The sequence below is a fragment of the Pomacea canaliculata genome, linkage group LG5, assembly GCF_003073045.1.
Source record: "Pomacea canaliculata isolate SZHN2017 linkage group LG5, ASM307304v1, whole genome shotgun sequence".
NCBI classification, from domain to species: domain Eukaryota; kingdom Metazoa; phylum Mollusca; class Gastropoda; order Architaenioglossa; family Ampullariidae; genus Pomacea; species Pomacea canaliculata.
In genome coordinates this window covers 31,647,094-31,669,231 of record NC_037594.1, presented here as the reverse complement: position 1 = coordinate 31,669,231, position 22,138 = coordinate 31,647,094, and the positions used below count along the sequence as shown (strand labels likewise).

The 22,138-nt window shown below is 35.5% G+C and overlaps 2 protein-coding genes across 2 annotated transcripts; one reads left to right on the top strand and one right to left on the bottom strand.

Moving 5' to 3' along the window:
• Positions 1-628: 628 nt before the first annotated feature.
• Positions 629-12,047, bottom strand: LOC112565072 (F-box/LRR-repeat protein 4-like). Its single transcript, XM_025240325.1, has 15 exons — positions 11,820-12,047; positions 11,017-11,107; positions 10,060-10,189; positions 9,676-9,768; positions 9,215-9,467; positions 8,706-8,776; positions 8,072-8,141; positions 7,418-7,527; positions 6,755-6,864; positions 6,068-6,197; positions 5,503-5,595; positions 4,832-4,939; positions 4,282-4,368; positions 3,643-3,747; positions 629-2,988 (listed from the first exon to the last, which is right to left on the bottom strand). The coding sequence occupies exons 1-15, from the start codon at positions 12,045-12,047 to the stop codon at positions 2,856-2,858; spliced, it is 1,812 nt and encodes a 603-aa protein (XP_025096110.1). The 3' UTR covers positions 629-2,855.
• A 196-nt stretch (positions 12,048-12,243) lies between these two features.
• Positions 12,244-22,005, top strand: LOC112564830 (peroxisomal bifunctional enzyme-like). Its single transcript, XM_025239902.1, is given in 18 exon segments — positions 12,244-12,383; positions 12,770-12,909; positions 13,822-13,975; positions 14,353-14,509; positions 14,886-15,011; positions 15,946-16,134; positions 16,399-16,551; positions 16,738-16,881; positions 18,201-18,320; positions 18,725-18,761; positions 18,764-18,876; positions 19,044-19,112; positions 19,312-19,414; positions 19,878-20,024; positions 20,221-20,345; positions 20,733-20,830; positions 21,306-21,415; positions 21,698-22,005. Coding segments are annotated over 18 exon segments (2,163 nt in total). The 5' UTR covers positions 12,244-12,312; the 3' UTR covers positions 21,805-22,005.
• The last annotated feature ends 133 nt before the right edge of the window (positions 22,006-22,138 follow it).

Sequence of the window (22,138 nt, the reverse complement as noted above, 5' to 3'; positions counted from 1 at the left end):
TATAAAAGGCTTTTCAAGAACAATATTTGCTGCAGATCAACGTGAGGTATCATCATGCGGCAGTACCAACGATGAAGAAAATGAATAATGCTTGCACAAAATTCTAATATTTGAACGCAAGAAAAGACTATGAGCATAACCATACTTAACTTTTAATCATTTATGTATATTTTAGAAGTATGCACGTTTACATGCTGATTGTGTAAAAGACCAAGCTTTTTGTCCCTAAACAGAAAATAGACGAGTGAAAACAGTGAAATCATTCTCTCTTTGGTTCTTTTTCTCTTCGTCCATCCACATACGTACATGCAAAATAACAAACGTTTACTTTTCTCTTGAAAACTTTTATGTTTCTTTCCTACTAGACTCATTTGAAGAATTTTTATAACTTAGGATGATATGCACAAAGATATTCCGTGAATGGCAGCAGCGAGTATGGCATTGTACAAACAAAATGTGGCAGCAAAAATTTGCAATTATACAAAAAAACCTAAAATTCTATACTTTCAAATCTTATGTTAACCATAAGCCTCAAACTATTTTCTTGCCCGAGTTACACATACAAATGACAGAAAAAGTCATCAATGGTCAATATTAAACTTTCTGACAAACTCAGAACGCATGCGCATTAATCATCGTCTGGAAAAGCTTCAAAGCAACAGAAGTGTAGGTTTACAGAGATGATAGGTAAACAGGTTTGCAAACAGGCTGAAAACTGTTGTGCGTGACCTTACAAACAGGGCATGCTGGATAGAGACCAGCACTGACCAACATACTCGTGATCAACACCATCTGGCGTGGAGTACAGCTCCAAGAGGGAAACAGCTTCAAGTAGTTGGATAAATGGACGGCAGACATTTACATCAGAATTAGCGAGGCAACAGCAAAAGATCTACCACCAAGGACAGGTGGTAGAAATCCCATCTATGTACTCCCTATCCTGATATTCGTTGTGATACGTGAACTCTGCTTGCTGATACCAAACAGCGAATGATATCATTCGAAACCAAGTGCGTAAGCAAGTTCTCTGAATCTCCTACATGGAACATAAGACCAACAAAGGGTGGTCTCCACCCTCGGGGGATAACAGCAAACTCTTCTCATAGCAGTGAACTACCACAAAGTGCATGAACCTCCATTCCCCAGGGCACAGTGCAACGAGGTCCACGGTGAGGTCAATGGAGAAAAGTTCATCAAAACTTGATGACGAACGTGAAGGTCTTGTTTAACACCGCTCAAGACAGACCAAAGCTTGTCAGATGCTGTGTCTAGCTCCATGACCTATACCGCAGGCCAGCTTGACTGGTGATCAGCAATAGTATCAGTCAAGGGATGGATGAATGATGATGATTAAGGAAAAATTGTGTTGTTTACATTTTTACTATTTATTGCTGTTTAGCAACTGCACATTGGGATCAAAATCGAATCACACAACTTTATGTTTAGAGATAGACATGTCCATAAAGTACATAATATACGTAATAATGTTAGAATCAAATCTCTAGAAATGTTTAAGTTGCTTGGGGTAATTTCAGGTTCAGATGTACATCTTCAAATATTAATGTTTCTGTTGCAAAAAGAACACCATTACATGTAGTTGATTTCCTTCTAAACAATGACAGCATAAGCATAGCAAGAATCAGTGAAAATGACATGGTGACAATTTTTGAACATAATACAATGCACAGTTATGACTGTCTCATCCATCAACAATCTGAGTGTAATATAAATTACAGCCAAGTCATCTGCAATTTCACAATATCTCAAGGACTATGATGACACAGGAAATTGCTGTAGTGTTGAGGCCAGCTGCCAGAAATGATGCTTTTAAATCACAGTATCACATGCAGATGATAAATCTTCCATGGAGTTGGCATTCTTTGTATCTCTACTATTTGTTATCACAAGAATGCCACAATTGTAATAATAAAAAATAATTAAAGATCCTCCTACCGACATATGCCATGTTTTAAAATAACAAATATGTCTTGTATAAGGAATATCATTCTGTAATAAAAAGGAGAGAATTGAAATACTCATTTCTATCTTATGAAAGACACACAGTATAATAAGCCTTGTGTTAACTACAGATAGCATGCTACAGAAAACTGTATGTAATATATACTTATATGGTGTTAATGTAACTGATGAGAAAGGGCAGAATGAATGGAAGTGAGAAAGTTATTAGTAATAAATATTTTAGTGTCATATACAGTGGATAATGAAATATTCAACATATAAAAATATAATGCATAGCTCCAAGATAACATACTATTGTTTTATTTTAAATTACCCTTTAAGCTGACAAGTGTATATGTACACCTCTTAAAGTGTACTTGAGCCATGTTTGTGTGAAGGTGTGAATACTATAGCATATCACAATTTCTGACAGATCATTTGTTGACTTTTTCAGTGCTAGCTTGCTAAAGGGTTTTTATGTCTTCCTCCATTTGTAAAACTGCCTCTAATGCCCATCTGAACATTATGAAAAATGATATACAGATGCTTAGGCAACTCATTTATGGGCATTTTGCACACTTACCATACTAGGAATCTGTGCACACTTGATGAGTTCATATTTACTCTAAAACATAACAAGATATCTGTTTAAACTCTCTAACACTGCTGTCCCCTATAACACATTTAATTCCCAAAAATGTTTAATAACACCAACTTGTAAACTGTAAAAGAGTACAAAATTGGAAAAAACACATAATCAGAGATCACCACCAAGCATTTGCTACTTACTGTTAAACTTGTCATTAACATAATACAGATTGATTGCATAGCACCAGTTATCACATGATTGCTTTCACATAAAAAGCACTTTATCCTACCATGTTTTTTCTTACTTGTCAAGAGTTCTGGAAACTCTTTTTGAAATTAACATGGGGAAACTGCTTCCTCCACAACTGCACAATATTCTCAGAGATGCTCGCGCAAAAAGAAACATCGAGCATGATGAGCTCTTTGCAGCTTTCCAATAATCTGCAGGAACAAAATATATCACTTAACAAAAGATCCTAAAATGATATTACTTTGTCAGATGCCCAAACATATAAAAGAACCAATGCAGAAATTAGAGATTCAACTGAAAACACAAGTTCTGACAAACGTTTCTGAAATTTTCATTAGAAGAATATGAATACATTTTAAATGTCCTTCACTCTCTGCACTCACACATGGGTGTGGTAGGGGCATTGCTTGCATATGTACACACACATTTGTTCATGGACAAGTAAGCCAGTCTGACAAATGCATAGCGCCAGCATAGGATCAAGGGGTTTGTTACAAAGCATCAGATGAGGCATATTTGGATGCAACTCCTCATCTAGAATGCCTTGCTTCTATAGGTTTGTACAAAGCTATCAGGCTAGCCCTAAGACCCAATTTTATCTGGTATACCTCCACTAGTTGACTGTCTCTTCTCCACCACTCCCCTTTGTTTTTGTAGTCTGCAATGGTCCTCCTATTTCTTTCTCATGCTGTCTTGTGTTTTAAAGCATAGAGTTCAATGCTAAGTGGAGAAATGCTTTACATAAGTACTTTACTATTCTTATCATGACTAGTATTTTCTTTGTGTTATTTGGATGTCATTAACAAGACACTGAAGGATATGACCAGTAAGGTAAAGAGACATACTTCTCTGCTGCCTGACAGGTCACCTCTCGAGTTCCAAGAATGTCCAGCTGTTGTAGACAATGACTGTTTTTTGCAAGGGCAAGAATGTCAAGGTCACACACAGTCCTGCACAAAGGGCAATGTTCCTATTACATCTTTATTTTAGTTTCTTCAGCTGCAACTAGAATTATCATTGTAAATATTACAGAACTAATCAATTCCACAGTGAACTGCTTTCTTTTGTATTAGAAGGAATAATAATAATAAAAAAAAACCAAACCAAAATTTGCCTTTTTATTTCTTTGACGCATTAATTTCTATCAGATAAACCAAATCTATGAGATTTCATCCTGTGAATCAATGAAACAGTTTACACTTAGTTTTTTTAAATAAATTAACTTTATTCAATATTGGTCTAAGATGGCACCAGAAAACATGGTGATACGATAATAGGCCTGATTATTCTTTCTTTTGTTCTGTGCTTGTTGAGATGACTAAAATAATGTACACTGTGTATATAAACAACAGGGAAGCAGTAGAATCTGCAAGTATGGGTGTGTGATCGGTAATTACTAATGGCAACCATCATCAAGTCAAATTCCTAGTGCAATGTCACTTGGCTAGTAAGCCAATTCTTATCTTCTTCTGTTACCAGCCTACCTGTTTGCTGTAACAAAAAGCTTTTTCAGATGTTTACACCTTTCTGCAAGTTTTATAAAACAGCCACTCTGAGACCTCAGTTCTGTGCTGAGAAAGAGTACAAAAGAATTTCTTATATAAACTGAAAAAAAAAAAATACACCATGAAAACAGATTCAAACTTTATTAAAATAAAGTGTTTATATCAGTCGTGATCTGAGCCTAGTTGATCTGCGCTATAATAAATTTTCTCACTTTATTGAAAGAACAATTGATGAGTTGGAAAACAGCATGTGTGACTGTGTATACACAAGCATGTTTGCAAACGTTTGCACAAACATGCATGCACTCAATACATGTATTCCTTTATTTATAGGAAATTTGCTGAACTAGCTTTATGATGGGAACAGTTAAATAAAACTTCCAACACAATTTCCATAGTCAAATCATATCTTTTCTTTTTTTTTTAAAAAAAAGATATATCCATAATTCCTTGATTGAAATATATAGGATACAAATCTTGACTGTTCTACTACAGTACCAGATACCTCTGTCTCTAAATTAGAACTTACCACCAGCCAAGGTCAAGTTCTTCCAGTAGAGGGCATTTATTAGCTAAATGAATAAGTCCATCATCTGTGAGAAATCTTGCTCTCCAGAAGTCTAAAGTCTTTAGTTTCCTGAAAAAAAAATCTAGGAGGTAGCAATTGCAACTAATAATATGATGATTGTATAGCATGTTTCCCAGCTGTTAGAGGCAGGCTCAATGTGCTTGACTAAAATGAAAAACACAAACAATATAATCAAGGATGGCGGTCTCAAAAACAGTTGTAGAATCACTGACAAATAGCCAGTCTTGTAATAAGATCATCAGGTTAGTTTTACAATCACTGAGAAATAACAGATTGTATTTTTCCATCAATTTTACAGTCTTGACAGAATTCTGTTTGAAAACAGCATACAGCAACAAAATGAAAAAGAATTACACAGATACTTTTTATAATTATCAATTTATCAAGATTCCATTTGTAACTTCACTAATTCATTTCTTTATTCCTTCACTGATACCAGCTGACCACAGTTATGCTGCTCCACCAGTACTACTTATCGAGACAGCCGTGTTGGAGTGGCAAGGCTCATCACTTAAGCCTGTCTTATTAAAGTGTACTACATTTATGAATGATTGACTTAAATGTGTTAAAAAACACAAAAACATGCCAAACATACTGAATAATAAACTTACGGACAATGATTTCCAAGCTCAAAGGCCACTTCTGTATAGTTAGAGATTCTTGAACAAGATCCAAGGTTAATATGCTGAATCTCTGGACATGACCTGCGGTATAGAAACACAAGAGCAGAAAAATGTTCAAAGCCTCTACTCTGCCAAGATCTAGCCTGTACACCTGATGCCACACTTATCTCACATAATCAAACAGGAAGAGAAGGTTTCCATAATTTTTAACAACCTACAAGTCTGACTAAACCACTAAAAGCACACTTAGCAAAATAGACTGTGTTACACTTGACACCAAGATGATACACTATTTTGCTTCCAACAACTATACATCTGCCATGTATGCATGCCTGCATGCACCTTCTATTTTAAAAGACCACATATAAACATAGCACTAGGTATACTTTCACATGATGGAAAAAAGGGCCTGCTGTTTGTACTTGTTTTCCTTGTCTTTAGACCTTTTTAATTCTTTTCAATTCTCTGAGTTCACTTCAGGTTACATACTGGATGATCAAGTCATCTTCGCCAGCTTAAAGACAACATGATGACTGGTGTTCTCCAAACTTACCTGATGACACAGGTAATGGAGTGGAGGTCAATATTAGTTCTATAAAGATTTAGACGATCTAATTTCTTAAACAGCATGAGCTGTAAGGCTGCAATACTGTCCACTTGTTCACAGCTGCTCAAATCAATCTCTGCAAAATGAAATTTACTGTTTTTTCTGAGGATGCGAAGAATTTCGAGAGTTAAAAAGATTTCTGCATCACGCATTTACAAATTTTTATAATGAAACATTGGCATATAAAGTCAATAAAAAAACCCACTAAAATATATGTGGGAACAGAAAAAAGATAATTACAAAACAAGCAGCAACTGTGTAAAGCACATCAAACAGTGTTATTTATGGCATCAAATAGTGTCCTGACAGTATCTGCCGGGACAAAACATTGATGCAAAATTAAGAAAAAAAAAAAGAATCTGAACATCAACAAGTTTATGGGAAAGCATTTAGAACAAAACATTGCTAGAGTGTGGACTAGTATGTGGCTAACTCTTGGCTCCTACTGAAAACAGATATAGGTAGGATTTAGTACATCATCATGTAAAACATCTGATGTTAATGTGATCACAGCAAAACTTGAAACAAAGGTTACCATCATAGCATTAATAGAATGACGAGTGATGTCAAGTACTAATGAATCTAGTATTTTAGATCATCTACATTTAAAATTATACTTTTTTTTGCGATTACCTCTCAGATCCTGACAATAGGTTGCAAGAAGCCTCAGAGTTTCACTGTTTACAAAGGGACAACAATTTAGCTGAATAGAAGTAAGTTGACTCTGGGAGTCCTGCAGAAATCTGAAATAAAGTGTGAAGAAATTTGTTAATTGTTTTTCTCTTCTAATTCTATCTTCTCTCATCTAACTTATTATATTTTTATTTCTTGTATCTTATTTATATGTATATTAATGGTGTGTTCACAGGTGTGGATTAAAGTGTAAAATGACATTAAATATAAGAATTTGTACAAAAGAATAATTTTTGACATGAAGTAGATATTATCATTTAAACTACTAAAATTTACTTCACATGACAAGTAAAAACATGCATCAGCAAGCATGTTGGAATGCATACACACATAAATGCATATTAGTTAGTTAGGCCTTCTAACTAACTAATATGCAGGGTTAAGGACGGTCCCAAGCCCGACTGAAAAAGGAGGAGGGTCGGGCGTGGGGATAGCACCCCCACCCCGTCAAACAAACCATTGCTACAAAAACAATGCATATACAAAGTACTAATTCAAAGGATTAAGGAAATTACACTAGCTAATTAATCACCTATAACAGTAATAATTTGAATTTCATAGCCTACAGCAAATTTAACAGGCTATAGAAAACTAGTCACAAACCTGCCAAAACACGTGTTAGAAATGGCAGCAGCCTTACCACACCAAGAGAGATTTAATCTCTGTAAGTACTGGCACCGTTTTGCTAAGCCCAGGAGAGTTGAATTACAAACCTGATGAAGAAGACATTAGCATGTAAAAACTCCTTATACTTATTAATGCATGCATTCATATGTGTGTGTGCGTAAGAGAGTGAGGAAATAAGAATTATTAGGGTGATAGGACAAGCAAGAGAACTTAGTTGGTGTTTGTGTTTAACTGCATGTAAGCAACAGAAGCTATACATGCAAAGAAAAGGTCTTTTATAATTGAACGAAACAAATGGGTGAACAGAGTAAGCCTTGTCTATAATAAATAAGCAAGACAGTATGCTTTTTGATATTTAATACTTGTTATAATGATGGAAAACTTTTGCAGTGTCTCTGTATATTTGTTGTTATGGTTTGGTCATTTAGCATGTTGTGATTTTGTAAAGTGACCTACACCTACTTTAATGTGGGGAAATGAAGCATAAAAATATTATTAGTAGTAAATGAAGTTTATGAATGTCATGTTTATGGCATCAAGGACAAGAGAGACCAAAAAAATGGACAGAAGGAGAATATAATCAATGATGAACAGTGAAAAAAAATTTACATCTGTTCTGAAAAATCATACCAAATGCCACACGGGCTGAAGGTCCAGTTCTATGTAAAGAATGTGGTCATAGCATTGGTCCCGCAGCAGCCTGTAAAGGACAATATACTTGAAAGCTCTTTAAACAGGTGAAGCTGCATAGACAGTGCTATTTAAAACAATCACTGTCTTCATATTTAACCCTTTAAGCACTGCATAAAAGTATAAGTATTACAAAGACCGGCTGATAACTGGCAGACTGTGAAGACGACAGTGGGTGAATTTTTTTTTTATTATTGCTGCTCTCAGATAAACATTAGACAAGAAACCTATACAATTTTGGAAAGGAGAAAGCTTGAACTTTGCGATAAAAGCAATGAGAATCGCCTTCCCCGTGCTTCTCCGGCAATAATCGTGGCCTATTGTGCCAAAAGGGTTAATGTACAAACATAAATACACAGTATAGGTCAAAGAGTGAAATATCCTTTGTGCACAATGTACACCTCTGTTTCAGATGAGAACATGAGCTTTTTCAACTCAAATCTGTCAGAGAATAACAGAACTACTGAAATCTTCACCATCACCACTATTTACTTTTTAAAAAGTATTGATGGGCTTACAACTGCTAGAATTTACTCAACTCCCTAAATACTTGTAAAATTGTTGTGTCCCTAACCTGCATGTCTGGGCCAGCGTACACAATGACAAGATGTCCAAATAGCTCAGGATTAGCAGAACAACTTCTGCCTGAAAATAAATATATGCTAATTACCAAGATTCAAATATTCATTTGTAATAAAGAGCATCAAGATATTTTAAATGTTTGAGCTAGATTTTTCTCTTTTAGGAAGTAATTTCAGATATATGAAAAATTCCAGCCAGGATTCAAAACTCATAAAATATAATATTGCTAGAAAAATCCTTCATCACCATTCTTCATGCTTCAATTATTAATGTGAATAATAATAAAACTACATAAATAGGAAGGTAATAATGCTCATTTAGTCCATGCTTTCCCATAGACCTTACCTCCATTCTGCTTCTAGTACGCTTGCTCTTCAAGTTGCTATTTTATATAAAGCATTAGGTATGGCCTGTGGTTTCATAAAACCATAGTAGGTCTTGGAACAAATTATCAATTCATATAAGGGGCACTGCTGTAGTAATCTACAAAATTATACTCACTGGTAAAATTTCAAACAGTCCTGAACAAGCTTCCCCTGGGAGGTGGCTTATCTCCTTAAAGTCATTTAGCGTTAAGGCCTTCAAGTCATCTGCAACAGCATCACTGTGGTCTTGCATGAAAGGTTTGAACTGGGGAAGTTTTTGAGTCTCAGTTCCTTCAGAGAAAAGTCTTTGTTTTGTACCACAGAGAACCACACAGTCCAGCTCTGTGTAATAATGCATCAGCTGGTGGCAGAGCTCCAGTCTCAGCATGCTGCAAATATTCACGAAGAAAATGTAAAAGCACAAGTGTGCACTGCCTTTAACCTCCACACGCACCCACAGTACATGTACATTATTATCATTCTAAAATACCAGTTCATTATAATGTAAACAATTATATTACAAAGTTAAAATGAAAAAGTGGAGGTTATAGTTTTAATCTTTACTGGATGATTCAAGGTGCTCATTAAATGACTCACTTGATAGGAGAATCAATTTTTTGTAAAGGTGGAGAAAATATCCTTGCTCGCTGAGGTGTTTCAACAGGCTTACCAGACCATAATGTTAACCATCTAAGAAGAAAAAACAAAATATATAGTAATTATGATTAGAAACTGATCTATTCAATAAGAAATCTACTATTCTGAAATCCTGTCAAGTTACTATATTTTAGTAATATATACTATATTATTACATAATAATGCCAAGGTCTTAAAAGTACTAATGCTGGCACATATGTCCCTAAAAAGATATTTAAAAAATGATGGGCATTGTTTCTTATCTCCAAAACAATTTCTAAGTAAAATGTGTCATAAAAAGTTTTAACCCTTTATGCTCAATAAAAAACAAATGTTTTCTTTTACCTTGTTTTACCAGTATCAACACTTGTGCCACTCAGAGAATCTGCAGCAAGAATCTTCACAACAGCACCAGGGTTATATGTTTCATAAATTTTAACAGCCACTGGGTACAACCGTTCCTCAAATGATACCACTGGAAGGGAAATAATTCAAAACAATGCAAATTTTTATAAAAATAAAAAAAAAAATCAACTTAAAATCATTTTCCATAACAGATACAGAAAATTTAAAAATTGTAAAGTGCCAGACAAAAGGCCTGAACCTAAATCCTTATTGACGAGTACACCACTGTATCTTAAGGTCACATCACTTTCTTTGACATGTTAGGTATTGCAAGGTGTTCAAAATAAGCACATGCATTCAAAACACCACTTTATTATGTGTGTTATAATGGCAGTTCAAAGTAGGAATGTACCAGATAGAGCTGAAAAAAGTATTTTCCAATTTAATTCAGATGTAAATTACATTTCAAAATGAAGTTAACTGCACAAATGCAAACATATGCATACACACATCCATACATTCATGTTCACACACATGTATGCATAGGCATGTACACACAAATAAATGCACACAAACACATTTTTATTCTCTGGCAAGTGCTTCAGAACTTAAGAAAATAGAATTTTGTTTTAAATTTAAATCCAGACAATCTTTTCTAGCAATAAGTGTATATAACAAGATACTCAGTCCTTATTACTAAATCTCTATGAATTATCTTTCCTTTTTCAATCCATTCATCTTATTCTGTCCAAAGCCATAGCTTTTCTGCTAAAAGCAAAAGTTGAGTTTTAAAAAGAATTTTATAAAAAGATTAGAGACAGATATGATACAAGGAAAGACAGAAAAAAAGAGAGAAAGACAAAGAAACAAAAAAGAGAGAGATTGACACAGGGAGACTGAAATTAAAAAATCTGATTTCCGAACAAGAAGTGTAGTAAATAGTCATTTTGAACTCACCTATGTAATCTTCACTATAAAAAGAAGAGAACTTCTTTTTATAGGGTTTAGGGGCTGAAGGTGCAAGTTTCCACCATAATCCATAAGTCCTCTGGGTGGATGAAAAAGCACATCTGATGCAATGTTTTCAAGTCTCAGAAAATCTTCAAGCAGAAAAGTTTAAACAAGTACTTATTATTATTTACGCTGTCTACTAACAAGTTAGATAGATGCCTTATCTATCTTACATTTAAATGACCTATGGCATTTCTGATATCTTTGTGTCAAAAAATTTACATTTGCAATTGACATGCACTAGACCAAGTGTGTAGTGAGATTTAGGTATTAGGTCTGAATTATATTTTACTTATAGTGATACTTGAAAATTAGTCTATACAAGTGTACTCTCAATGAATAAAATCCTATTTTAAAAAGACTTGAAAACACAATCCTTACACAAAAGTGTGTCTCTCTTAAACACATTGCTTGATTTCCACTTCCCTGCCATACCTTTCAGTATAATTAGCTTATATAAGTGTAAGAGTTCAAAAAAACCTATTACAATGGCGCAAGCTACCAATATAACAACATATCCAGCTTCTAGCTTACACAACCATTATTTATGGATATCAAGTATACCGCCGTCAAGAACAATAATTGCGATTTTCGATGGGTACTCCGATTTCCTCCTCTCTCCATTATCCCTCTCGATCTCTTGGTGGAAGTATTTTACAGCCAAACCAACCAACCCCAAGGAGAGCAGAAGACGAAATAGATAAAGTGGCTTATAAAACGTTGACAAACGAAAGAAGTAAATGACTCACAAATACGCATGCTTGGGTAAAGTCACCGTAATTCGGGTAAATGTTTGGTTTGCCAGCTAAGTTCACTGCAGAATACGAAAGTCTTGTCTCTCCTCCATATTGTGAGCTGAAATCAACTACCTCCTGCGCACATATCTTTACTACTACAGATGTGTTGTCATCTCCGCTACTGTGGTCTGAAAACTCCAGCAACTCGTCTTGTCTCCTTTCGCTACTAAAGGTCGCCATATCAAAACAGGAAATGAACTCCTTTGACAAAGCTGTAGGAGAAAATACTTCGCATCTTTACGTATATTCTTAATCCTCAACAGCTAGCAGAACAATCTTCAAATTTTAATTAATTACCATTTTCTGTAGATGAAGCTATCTATTTATTAAATAGCGATGCACCACATGTATATCAACAGATAGCTCTGTTGGTTAGGTCAAAGTCTACAACTTCTTGATCGTCTGCTACCGTGTTTTGATCCCTTTCTACAGAAAAAGCTTCACAATGGTCGATTATAGAAAAGAAGGTTTAGTTGCCATCTTTGAAGTTAACAACCCACCGGTAAATTCTCTGAGGTTAGAAGTGTTTGGCCTTGTTGTCTGGTGACTAATAAGATTAACCAAAGCAACTCCTCTTGCTATGACTCCCCCAACACCTTTCCACTGGGACTATATTCTTCTTTTCTGTTGTTGAACTTGGCTTGGAGCTGCACAGAGATGAAACAATCCCCAAGTAGAATTCAGCTGTTGAGGGGGAAGGGGGTTAGTAGCACATGAGTGAATTTCATTTGAGATAATAATAAAATAGATATGATCAGTAATTTTAGATTGCTTAAATATGAGGAATCGGATCGAGTTCGTGTTTGATCACCAGCCATATAAATTTTAAGTTAATGTCACAGACAGCACTTACGTTCACTAGAAGTATTTGAAAAGATTAAGCATCTTTCTCTATGTTTCAGCAAAAACGTGAGACAGGGGTTTGTAGATGGCCTGAGCAAAGCTACCAACGATCCCGAAGTTAAAGCAGTCATCATCATTGGAAAAGGACGAACTTTTATAGCTGGTGCAAATATTAAAGATTTTGGGAAGCCCATGGAAGGTTTGAAAGAATAATTATTTATTTAGTAGACAAAAAGTTTCTGTGCAGGCTTCATTAGTGGTGAATAGAGAAATCAACTTTGTAAGTGGTGAATGTGCAGTTCACATTTTCATGTAATTTTAATTTAGGTTTACGTACTCTCCAACTTTCCTAAATCAAATGGGCTATGCGAAAGAATGGCACATATGTCTTGGTTGTGTTTGAAGTATTCTTCTTGGTATGAACAGATAATTTTTCAGAAGCTATAGAGATTCCATAAGAAATAACCCTCCGAAAGTTGTAAGTCCAAGGAATAATTATATATTTTCCTTCTGGAGAAAGTATGTATTCGGACGGTTTGTGTTTGAGTTTTTCTGTGTAAATGAAATTGGACAAGAATCAGCGTTTCTGGTCACCATAGTGGTGAGAATGGATGAAAGACTAAAGGCTTTCCCCTCCAACTGAAGGAGTCATTCAACCCTGTCTTTTGTGCCAACAGCACAGTCCCTTCCCAAACTTTAGATTCCTTGTGATATTTGAGTAGGTGTCAAAAATTAGCTTAGACAGTTCAATGCCCATGGAGTTATTAAGTTACTTTAATGAGTGTTGTACTACACTAGACATTTGTTTGTGCGGTCTGGTTTTTTTTTAAAAATTTAAATATTTAAGAAGACCTTGATATATATATATATAGAAAAGTATGAACAAAATAGGTTGCTGACATAGATTGTTATTGCAGAACAATAAGAAAAAGAAGTTGTGCAGAGTTTTCTTGCTAAGCATTCAATGGTAGAGTCAGTAATTACGACATGGTGATTTGAGGACAGATTTTTCAAAGTTATGTTTGAAAGCATGCCAAAGATACTTTGTGTTTATCTTGCTTTCTGTAATGTTGTGAAAAATAATAAACTGTTTGGATAACTTTTGTACCAGAGTTAATGTCATCATCACCAAGCTTGATAGACATTGGAAACATGCTGGAGGAAAGTGAAAAACCAATCATTTGTGCCATCCATGGAGCAGGACTTGGTGGGGGCCTAGAGTTGTGTCTTTTCAGTCATTATCGACTAGCAGTCAAGTCAGCAAGGTGTGATCATAATTTCAAACTTTCACTATTCCAGGATGGCAGGTTTACCTGGCTTGGTACCATCTTTTAATTGTACCTTGCTTGTTACCATCTTTAAAGTTGTGATCTTCTTAGTATGCACAGGTCTGCATGCTGAAAATATGCTTTAATAAATTATCTTGTATGAATTTTCAACACAAAACAAACATTTTTATTACATGTTGTTGCCCATAAACTTTTTTAACTTAGTTAAGTTGATTTGTTTTCAATAGGAGCAAGAAATATGTAAAATATCTAATATAACTATACTTTGTACAATCTAAAGCATTCTTGTGTATTTTAGAGTAGAGCTCCCAGAGGTGAATTTGTACAGTCCAAAGCATTTTTGTGTATTTTAGAGTAGGGTTCCCAGAGGTGAATTTGGGGATTTTACCTGCTGCTGCTGGCACTCAGAGGTTGCCAAGACTTGTAGACATTACTGTGGCCATGGACATCATCTCCTCTGGCCGTCATGTAGCTGCACCAGAAGCACTGAAGTATGGCATACTTGACCAGGTAAGAAGAAATTAGTTAACTGCAGTCTTCTGCAATCTTTGTAAGTTGTTCAATCCATCCAGCTTGTTACCACACCCACTTTCATTTCCTGAGGAACAGTGTGAGTTAAGTGACATATTTCACACGTCACAATGGGCAGTATGTGATTCTTTCCTTGAATTACTGAGTTAAATAATCGAACTTCCCTTAAAAATTTTAATTGATATACTTGTAAATATTAAGCAGATAATTTAGGAACTATATGTTATCATTGATGTAGATGTGTAGGAGTAATATTACAAAGATAATTGCAGCAGTAATAACAATTTAACTCACGATTGCTGTGCATTTTCAACACATTTCATTATTTATATTATCAAAATACATGTTAATGCAGATTGTGGAGGGTGATTTGCTGAAGGAGAGCATCAAGTTTGCACACAGTGTCATTGGCAAGCCTCTGGAACCTAGAAGGCTGAGAAATCTTGCCTGTAAAAGGTGCAGAACATGTAGGTCCAGCCTTTGATGGTGAGATGAGTTGATTTTACTTTTAACAATTTTGTATGAAGAAAACTTTATCTGTAATGCTTCTGAAAATTTAAGGGTATCAAACAAGAATTGACACAAGGAAAGTGGATAGTTGTTGCAAAAGCAGTGAATGGTATCATCTGATCTATATGTCATCATTCTGTATTACTGTACAGTTGTATATTATCTTAAATGTCCACATTTCCTAGAAATATAGAACTAAAATCTTTACTTGTTATGTATAAAATATAAAAGATTGTATGCATTTATACCTTATAATTATACTGAGGAAATTTCACTTTCTGAAATAACTAAAAATGTAATTATATCCTCAAAATGAGAATTTTGCATTCTAAAATGTAAACAACAGTAGTTTGGATGGAATAATTCCAATATTACGTACAAAATCATTAGATTGCTACTTTTAAAATTTTATTCTTTTATTAACCAGTTTCAGTAATTTTAAAAGATATTTGATTTTACCCATTTACATTGCTGCAGCTTTCCTGTTGCGAGGGTAAAACAGAAGGCAGAAAGGATTGATTGCTCCAATAGTATGCAAGTTTGTTTCTAATGGATTATTTGTCATCCTTTGCATAAAATGTGATTCTTTTAAAACTTGGTTTTTTTTAAAAATGTTTTGATGTTTTGCATATCTACTTTTTGTGCCATGCAATAAAGCAGGTAACTTATTTTATCTTTGCATTGATATGGTACTAAAATGTGGAAATATGTATGAGATTCGTATGAATTTAGTTTGCTTGTTATCTGGGCATTTTTATTAACAGGCAAACATGATTTGAGAGAAACTTTTTTAAAACAAACTTTTCGATAAAATCAATTGACTGCCAGAGTTTTTTTTGCTTGTTTGTTTGTTGTTTAATTTTGTGGCATGCAGTCAGCTTTAAATGCTTTAATGATATCTGTTCTTGACAATGAGCATTTTGTATTGCATTTCTGTCATTCACCAGTTCTGCCTGAAATCAGTGCGCAATGCTGCGGACCTGTCTTATGAAGCTGGCTTGATGATGGAGAATACCTATTTTAAGTATCTCATCACAGGATTCCAATCATTTGCCCTTCGGTATAGTTTTTTTGCAGAGAGGACAGCTAGAAAGGTTAGCAATCAAGGAATGTGTGTTTAATCCAAGACAAGGTCCAGATGGTTACTATCATCTGGTGTATGTGAATTTTATGAAGTGATTATTGTTTACTGTTCTGAGAACAAAGTCAGTGATGTGCAAAGTTAACTGTCTTTTATTTTTTGACAAAATAAGATTGTTTTATCAAATATTGTATAGTTTCTGATGGAGTATGTTGATGTGACAAATATCAGACAAGACATTGCACTGTCTTGGCTTTTTGTCTTTATTTCATTTCAGTGGCAGTTACCCTCTGGAGCCAATGCAGCCAATACTAAGCCATTGAACGTGCAGACCACAGGTATCATTGGTGCAGGCACCATGGGGACAGGCATTGCTGTTTCTTTGCTGCGGGCAGGCTACCCTGTCATTCTTGTAGAGCAAAATCAAGAAGTATGTTTATCATACTTTGAATTACTTAAAAGCAACATATTCAACACATAGAATGCAAGTAAGAAGATGGATTTGGTGTGTGGGTGGGTGTGTATGAGAGAAAAGAAAGAAGGAAAAATGAGAAATTATAGTAAGACAGAAGGAAAATATTTTACTGTGAAGCAAGCTTACCACTATTCTGCTCAGTTCCTAGACAAAGGTGTGGATATGATTAGAAATATCCTGAAGGATGGGGTGAGTCGCAGGCTTATGACGGAGGACAGAATGAAACAATGTCTGAAGGCCTTGAAGGCATCAGTGGATTTGAAGCATCTGGCAAATGTTGACCTGGTTAGTGTTCTTTTCATTCTTAAATTATGTTTGTTGAAATCTGCAGTATTTTTTTAACAGAGTCGATCATAATAATACATTTTTCTTCCTTAAGGATATTTAAAAGTTAGAAAAGAAAGGCAGCACCTGTCAATCATAAGACTGGTGATTGTGCTGCTTTTCATACCTTTTCCCAGCTTCCCCAGTATCTTCCCTGTCAGTTTCTTTGCAGCCTTGTGTTGTAAGGGGATGGAGGTCCTGCCAACTTGTCTGTTGAAAAACCAACAGCCTTTTTCTTTTATTAGGAGAAAGTTTGGGGGCGGGGTTAGTAGAAAGTTCTGGGTTCACAGTTTCCTGGGTAGCCTGTCTTTTGCTTTGTTTTCTTTCACTGTTGCCTTTAGAGATTCCCTTCTTCATTTTTTGCCACCAATCTGCTTATCTACCACCCTAGTTGGCCTGTCACAAACGATGCTGCTTTGGTCATCACTTGGTTAACAGGCTTAATGACACAGGTAAAGGTTGGCAACTGTGGACTCAGCTTTGTCAGAAAATATCTTGACTATACTAGGACATCGTATCGGAAAGGTCTGCAATGGTGGAGAAATGGGGTGGATGAGCAGAGGCCCTGATTTTTATATTTCAACTTTGATAGCTGGTGAGTTTTTCCAGGAAGATAAGTATGATTCCTAATTCATACATGTTTACTTATGAGACCTGCTCATGGATGTTCAGATTACAGTGGCAGCTCAGCACCTGATCCACAAGTTAACATGTCTGGCCTGCCCCTTCTCACTTCATCATTAGTCTAGGCCTCGGATCCTTGGATGTTGATGTGTCTGCCTTATTTGTGAACTCATTTCAACTCTTGGTAGTCACCCCTCCTCACTCTGCTTATTTGTCTGTCCATGTGGTCATGTCCTCTGGTACAGTAAGAGGATGAAATACTATTTTTGGTACTAAATAATTCTTTCTTGATGATAATTAATTCCTTTCTGCTTTCAATCCTGTGTGGATCTTTATGTAAGTACTTGGCATGGAGAAATTAGTTCAGTGAGCCAGGGTTAAGGATGGGGGACAAGTAGCTGAAATTTGTACTAGTAGTTTCTAATCATTGATGAGATTTTTTCAATGGATAGGAGATAGCTGGAATTGAAGTGACTAGTAGGATAACCTCCATGTAGTCGTGTCATCTGGAAAATACTTGAAATAAATTTTACTATAAAAATGGTATTTTTTGAAGGATATGTTTGTTATCCCATAGAAGAAGTTTCTTACATTTGGTTTAGATTTTACTGGTTGCAATAATCTGTAAAGATAAGTAAAAAATGATGCTTTTGTAGGTTATTGAAGCAGTTTATGAAAACATTTCTTTGAAACAAGAAATATTCAAAAAACTTGACTACATCTGCAAGCCATCAGCACTTTTGTGTTCCAATACATCTTCCATAGACATTGACATGGTAAGTTTTTTTTATTGTGTCTGCAGATGTGTGTCTTTGAATGTGTGTGTGTATGTGTGTGTATGCATGTGTGTACGTAGAAGTGAAAAGAGCGCACAAATAAGAAAACAGAAAAAAAAATTATTTGGAAAAGAATTAAAGAATGATGATGCTATGGGAAACAATATGATGACCCAGTAACATTAAATTCTTTTAGTTTAATAAATCCTCCTCAGTGTTTTTTTCACAAGCACAAAATCAGACAGTACCTAAACCAGTAAAGTCTCGTTTATTTGAAGGAGTTACGTGACACCTTGCATGCTCATATTGCCTGCAATTGAAGAGTACACTTATGAACACTTTTCACTGCTTGATAATTTATTAAAGGAATTGCTGAGAATCTGACAAATATTTTAAAATCGAAGATTGCATCAGTCACCAAGAGGCCACAGAAAGTTATGGGAACCACTTCTTCTCTCCAGCTCATATTATGTTACTTCTAGAGAATGTGTACGGCAAGGAAACATCAGCAGAAACTGTTGCCACCATCATGGATTTCGGGAAAAAGATTGGCAAAGTGAGTTACACTATCTCTCTGTCTATGGACTTTACAAGATAAGTGATCAAGGTTATCAAAAGAGAAAGGGAAGAGAAAATGCTGATATCCTTCGAGTCAGTGGTTGTATTAATGTGTTTGTGAATATCTAAATGTTTTGCTGCTACATTGTAATCTGATTTTTGCAGGTGTCCATACTTGTGAAATCTTGTCATCTGTTTGTTGCCAACAGAATGCATGGCTGTTTTCAGACAGAGGTATGGTGCTAATATGCTCAAGTTGTAGAACTGACTATACAGATAAACTACTATGATCTAATTCTATTTTAATGCCACAGAGTAAATCTTTGTAACATCAATGTCAAATACATTAATTTGGGGAGGGAATATATATCAGGGTATGTGCTTGTGTATATTGTATGTGTACACCTTTACTGATGTGAATCTTGCCATTCAGGCAAAATTTATTTTGGAAGAAGGAGCTCTTCCCGATGAAGTAGACCGCATTTTAGAAGATTTTGGTATGCCCATGGGACCTTTCAAAGTGTCTGACTTGGCAGGTACAGTTGAAATTTAAAATTAAATTCTGATCATCTGCTAATGGTTGTCATTTTTATTAGCCCCTGTTTAAACTATAAAATATGTAGGATATAAGGGCATTATTATAGAAACTTTAGGTGCACAGCACTACACTAGGAAGAACATAAGTGGAATCATGCAGGTACATTTAGCTTGTTGTCAGCTGGATTGATAACATTCTTTCTTAACTGACTTCTTTAGCTTTTTAAAAATTATTTTGAAATGTTCTCGATCAAGTACTACTTCTTGTACAACAACAATCACTGTCACTTCTGCTGTTACTATGATGTTACCCAGACTGTGATTGCTGTTGCTGCCTTGACTATGACACATGCTGTTGTTGGCTTCACTATGATGAAACTTTCGTTACCTGAAGTATGATGGGTACTGTGTACAGTGAATGCTAACAGGACTGTATTTGTTTTTGTTGTTTTATTTTTAAAGGCATTGACATCAGCTGTCGTATTCAGCATGAGGTGGCAAAACAGCATGACATTGAGCTTACACTGCAGACACGCTTCTTCAGAGGTGAACGCTACTCATCTTTGTCAAACAGATTATATGAGCTTGGAAGACTGGGAAGAAAAACAGGTATCACTTATCAATTCTTTTTAACAATCAACTTTAATATTAGCTTTAACACTGGCCAAATTGTGTTTGTTGCTGTAATTTGCAAGAAAACAGATTCAAACATTTGCAATTATTGTTGGTATATATAAATGTTTGCATGTATTTGCTAAATTTCATCAAAGCTTAGCACATACAGAAGAAATGGCTATTGCTTCAGGTAAAGGATGGTACAGATATGAGAAGCCTGGTGGAAAAAATGCCATACCAGACAATGATATCAAGGATGTTATAAGAATTCACTGCAAAGAACTTGGCATTGAGCAGAGGCAGATAAGTACTCAGGTTTGTTTGTGATTTTGTTTTGTATTTCAACAGTTCAACAGTTCCCTTTCATAGATGGTTCACGCAAAAATGAAGCAAAACCCAGAAAATTTTAGTTGCCATGTATGTGCATGCAGACAAGTGTGAAAAATCCTCACACATGAATTTTAACTGTGTTTGTGAGCATCATTTATAATCGTAAATATTCTTGAGGCCTCCAAAAATATTTTAACTGAAATTATCCCATCGAAGAGGTGTATATTGTTTTCACGCTGTGTATTATTTTAGTAAACTCTTAAGATTAGCCTTCTGTCAGTTGTTTTGTGACTGTGCTTAGTTTATGACAGCTGCAGCAGGAATCAGTAACAATACCTAATAAAAATTGCAATATTTTCTTTATTATCATAGGAAATACTGGAGCGTTGTTTGTATTCTGCTATAAATGAGGGCTTCAAAATCATAGAAGAAGGAGTCGTGGACAAGCCCGAAGACATCGATGTTATCTGGTATGTAACTAATATAAATGTGAGTTTGTGAAGGTGAAGGATTACGACCCATTATCCCATTAGCTTCAGCAAGAGAACAAGTACATGTAATGTGAAATAACTCCATTTTCTACCAAAACAATAGTGAGAACAGAAATAACAAGTATTAGCTGTGTTTGGCGAGCAGTTAAGGTAAAAGTTTTATTGAGCAGTCGCATTGTAAGGTCTAATGAAGGCGAGAGGAGAGTCTGGTGACGTAAGGGGGTAAATAACATTAGAGGTGAGATTTTGTGAGCAGGCGAGGTTAGGTTTTTACAGTTGGGCAATATTGAGATTCACACGGGTACAGGGTTATTCTCCCATCTAGAAAAAGATGTCGAAAGGTTGCAAGTTCTGAAGAAATGATCTCTCCACTTAGAAGACATTAATATTATCTCAGAAAAGAGAAATTTTTTTGCGGCAAGCTGCTTAGCAGAGGGCTTATGCTGCTTTACAGGTGGTATGGCTTTGGATTTCCCCGATACATGGGTGGCCCTATGTTCTACGCCAGTCAGACAGGTCTAAAGAAGGTGTATGATCGGGTCTGTTACTACCACAAAAACTTTCGTAAGTGTGCATGTGAAATTCTTCGGATATTTTTATTTAACATTTCGTATTCCATATGTTAAGCTCGATTATGCACAGTCAAAATTTAGGACAACAACCAATATAATTAATATAAGTAATAAGAGTTAATTGTGTTGACATGTGCAGGTACCTAGGTGTGCATATTTTTAGGATTAACCCGAGAAGCATTAAATGGATTTTTGTTCAAGGATAATGTAAGATTTGAGAAAGTCAAAACAAGTGTCAGGCAGATCATTTTGCTTGCTGTGCGTGTGTGTGCAGCTTACAGCAGCCACTGGGTTCCCAGCGATCTTTTGCGCAGACTTTCCACAGCACCAAACCCAGTTCCCATAACTCAGTGGAAAACCGTGCTGCACAGCAAGCTGTGAGATTAACACAGAAAAACTAGACCAACATCAACACACAACGAAGACTTCATCCAGTTTTATCAGTTCCTGTAACTGACCAAACTTGAAAATAACAGTACATTATGCGTTGGAGAACTGCACAACTCTGTATGGTCAAAATCTAGAAATCCAACATTGCAAGCAATACCATGATGGTAAGTTCTAGTCAACAGGTGCGTTGCAGCGTTGTTGTCGTTCAGTTTCTGGTTGAGTGACCCGAAGGTTATTTTTGTTATTCTTATTAAAATTGTATTCAAGAGTGCACAACCACTGTCATGCAAACAACTAACACAAGCACACCTTACTCATACTGCTC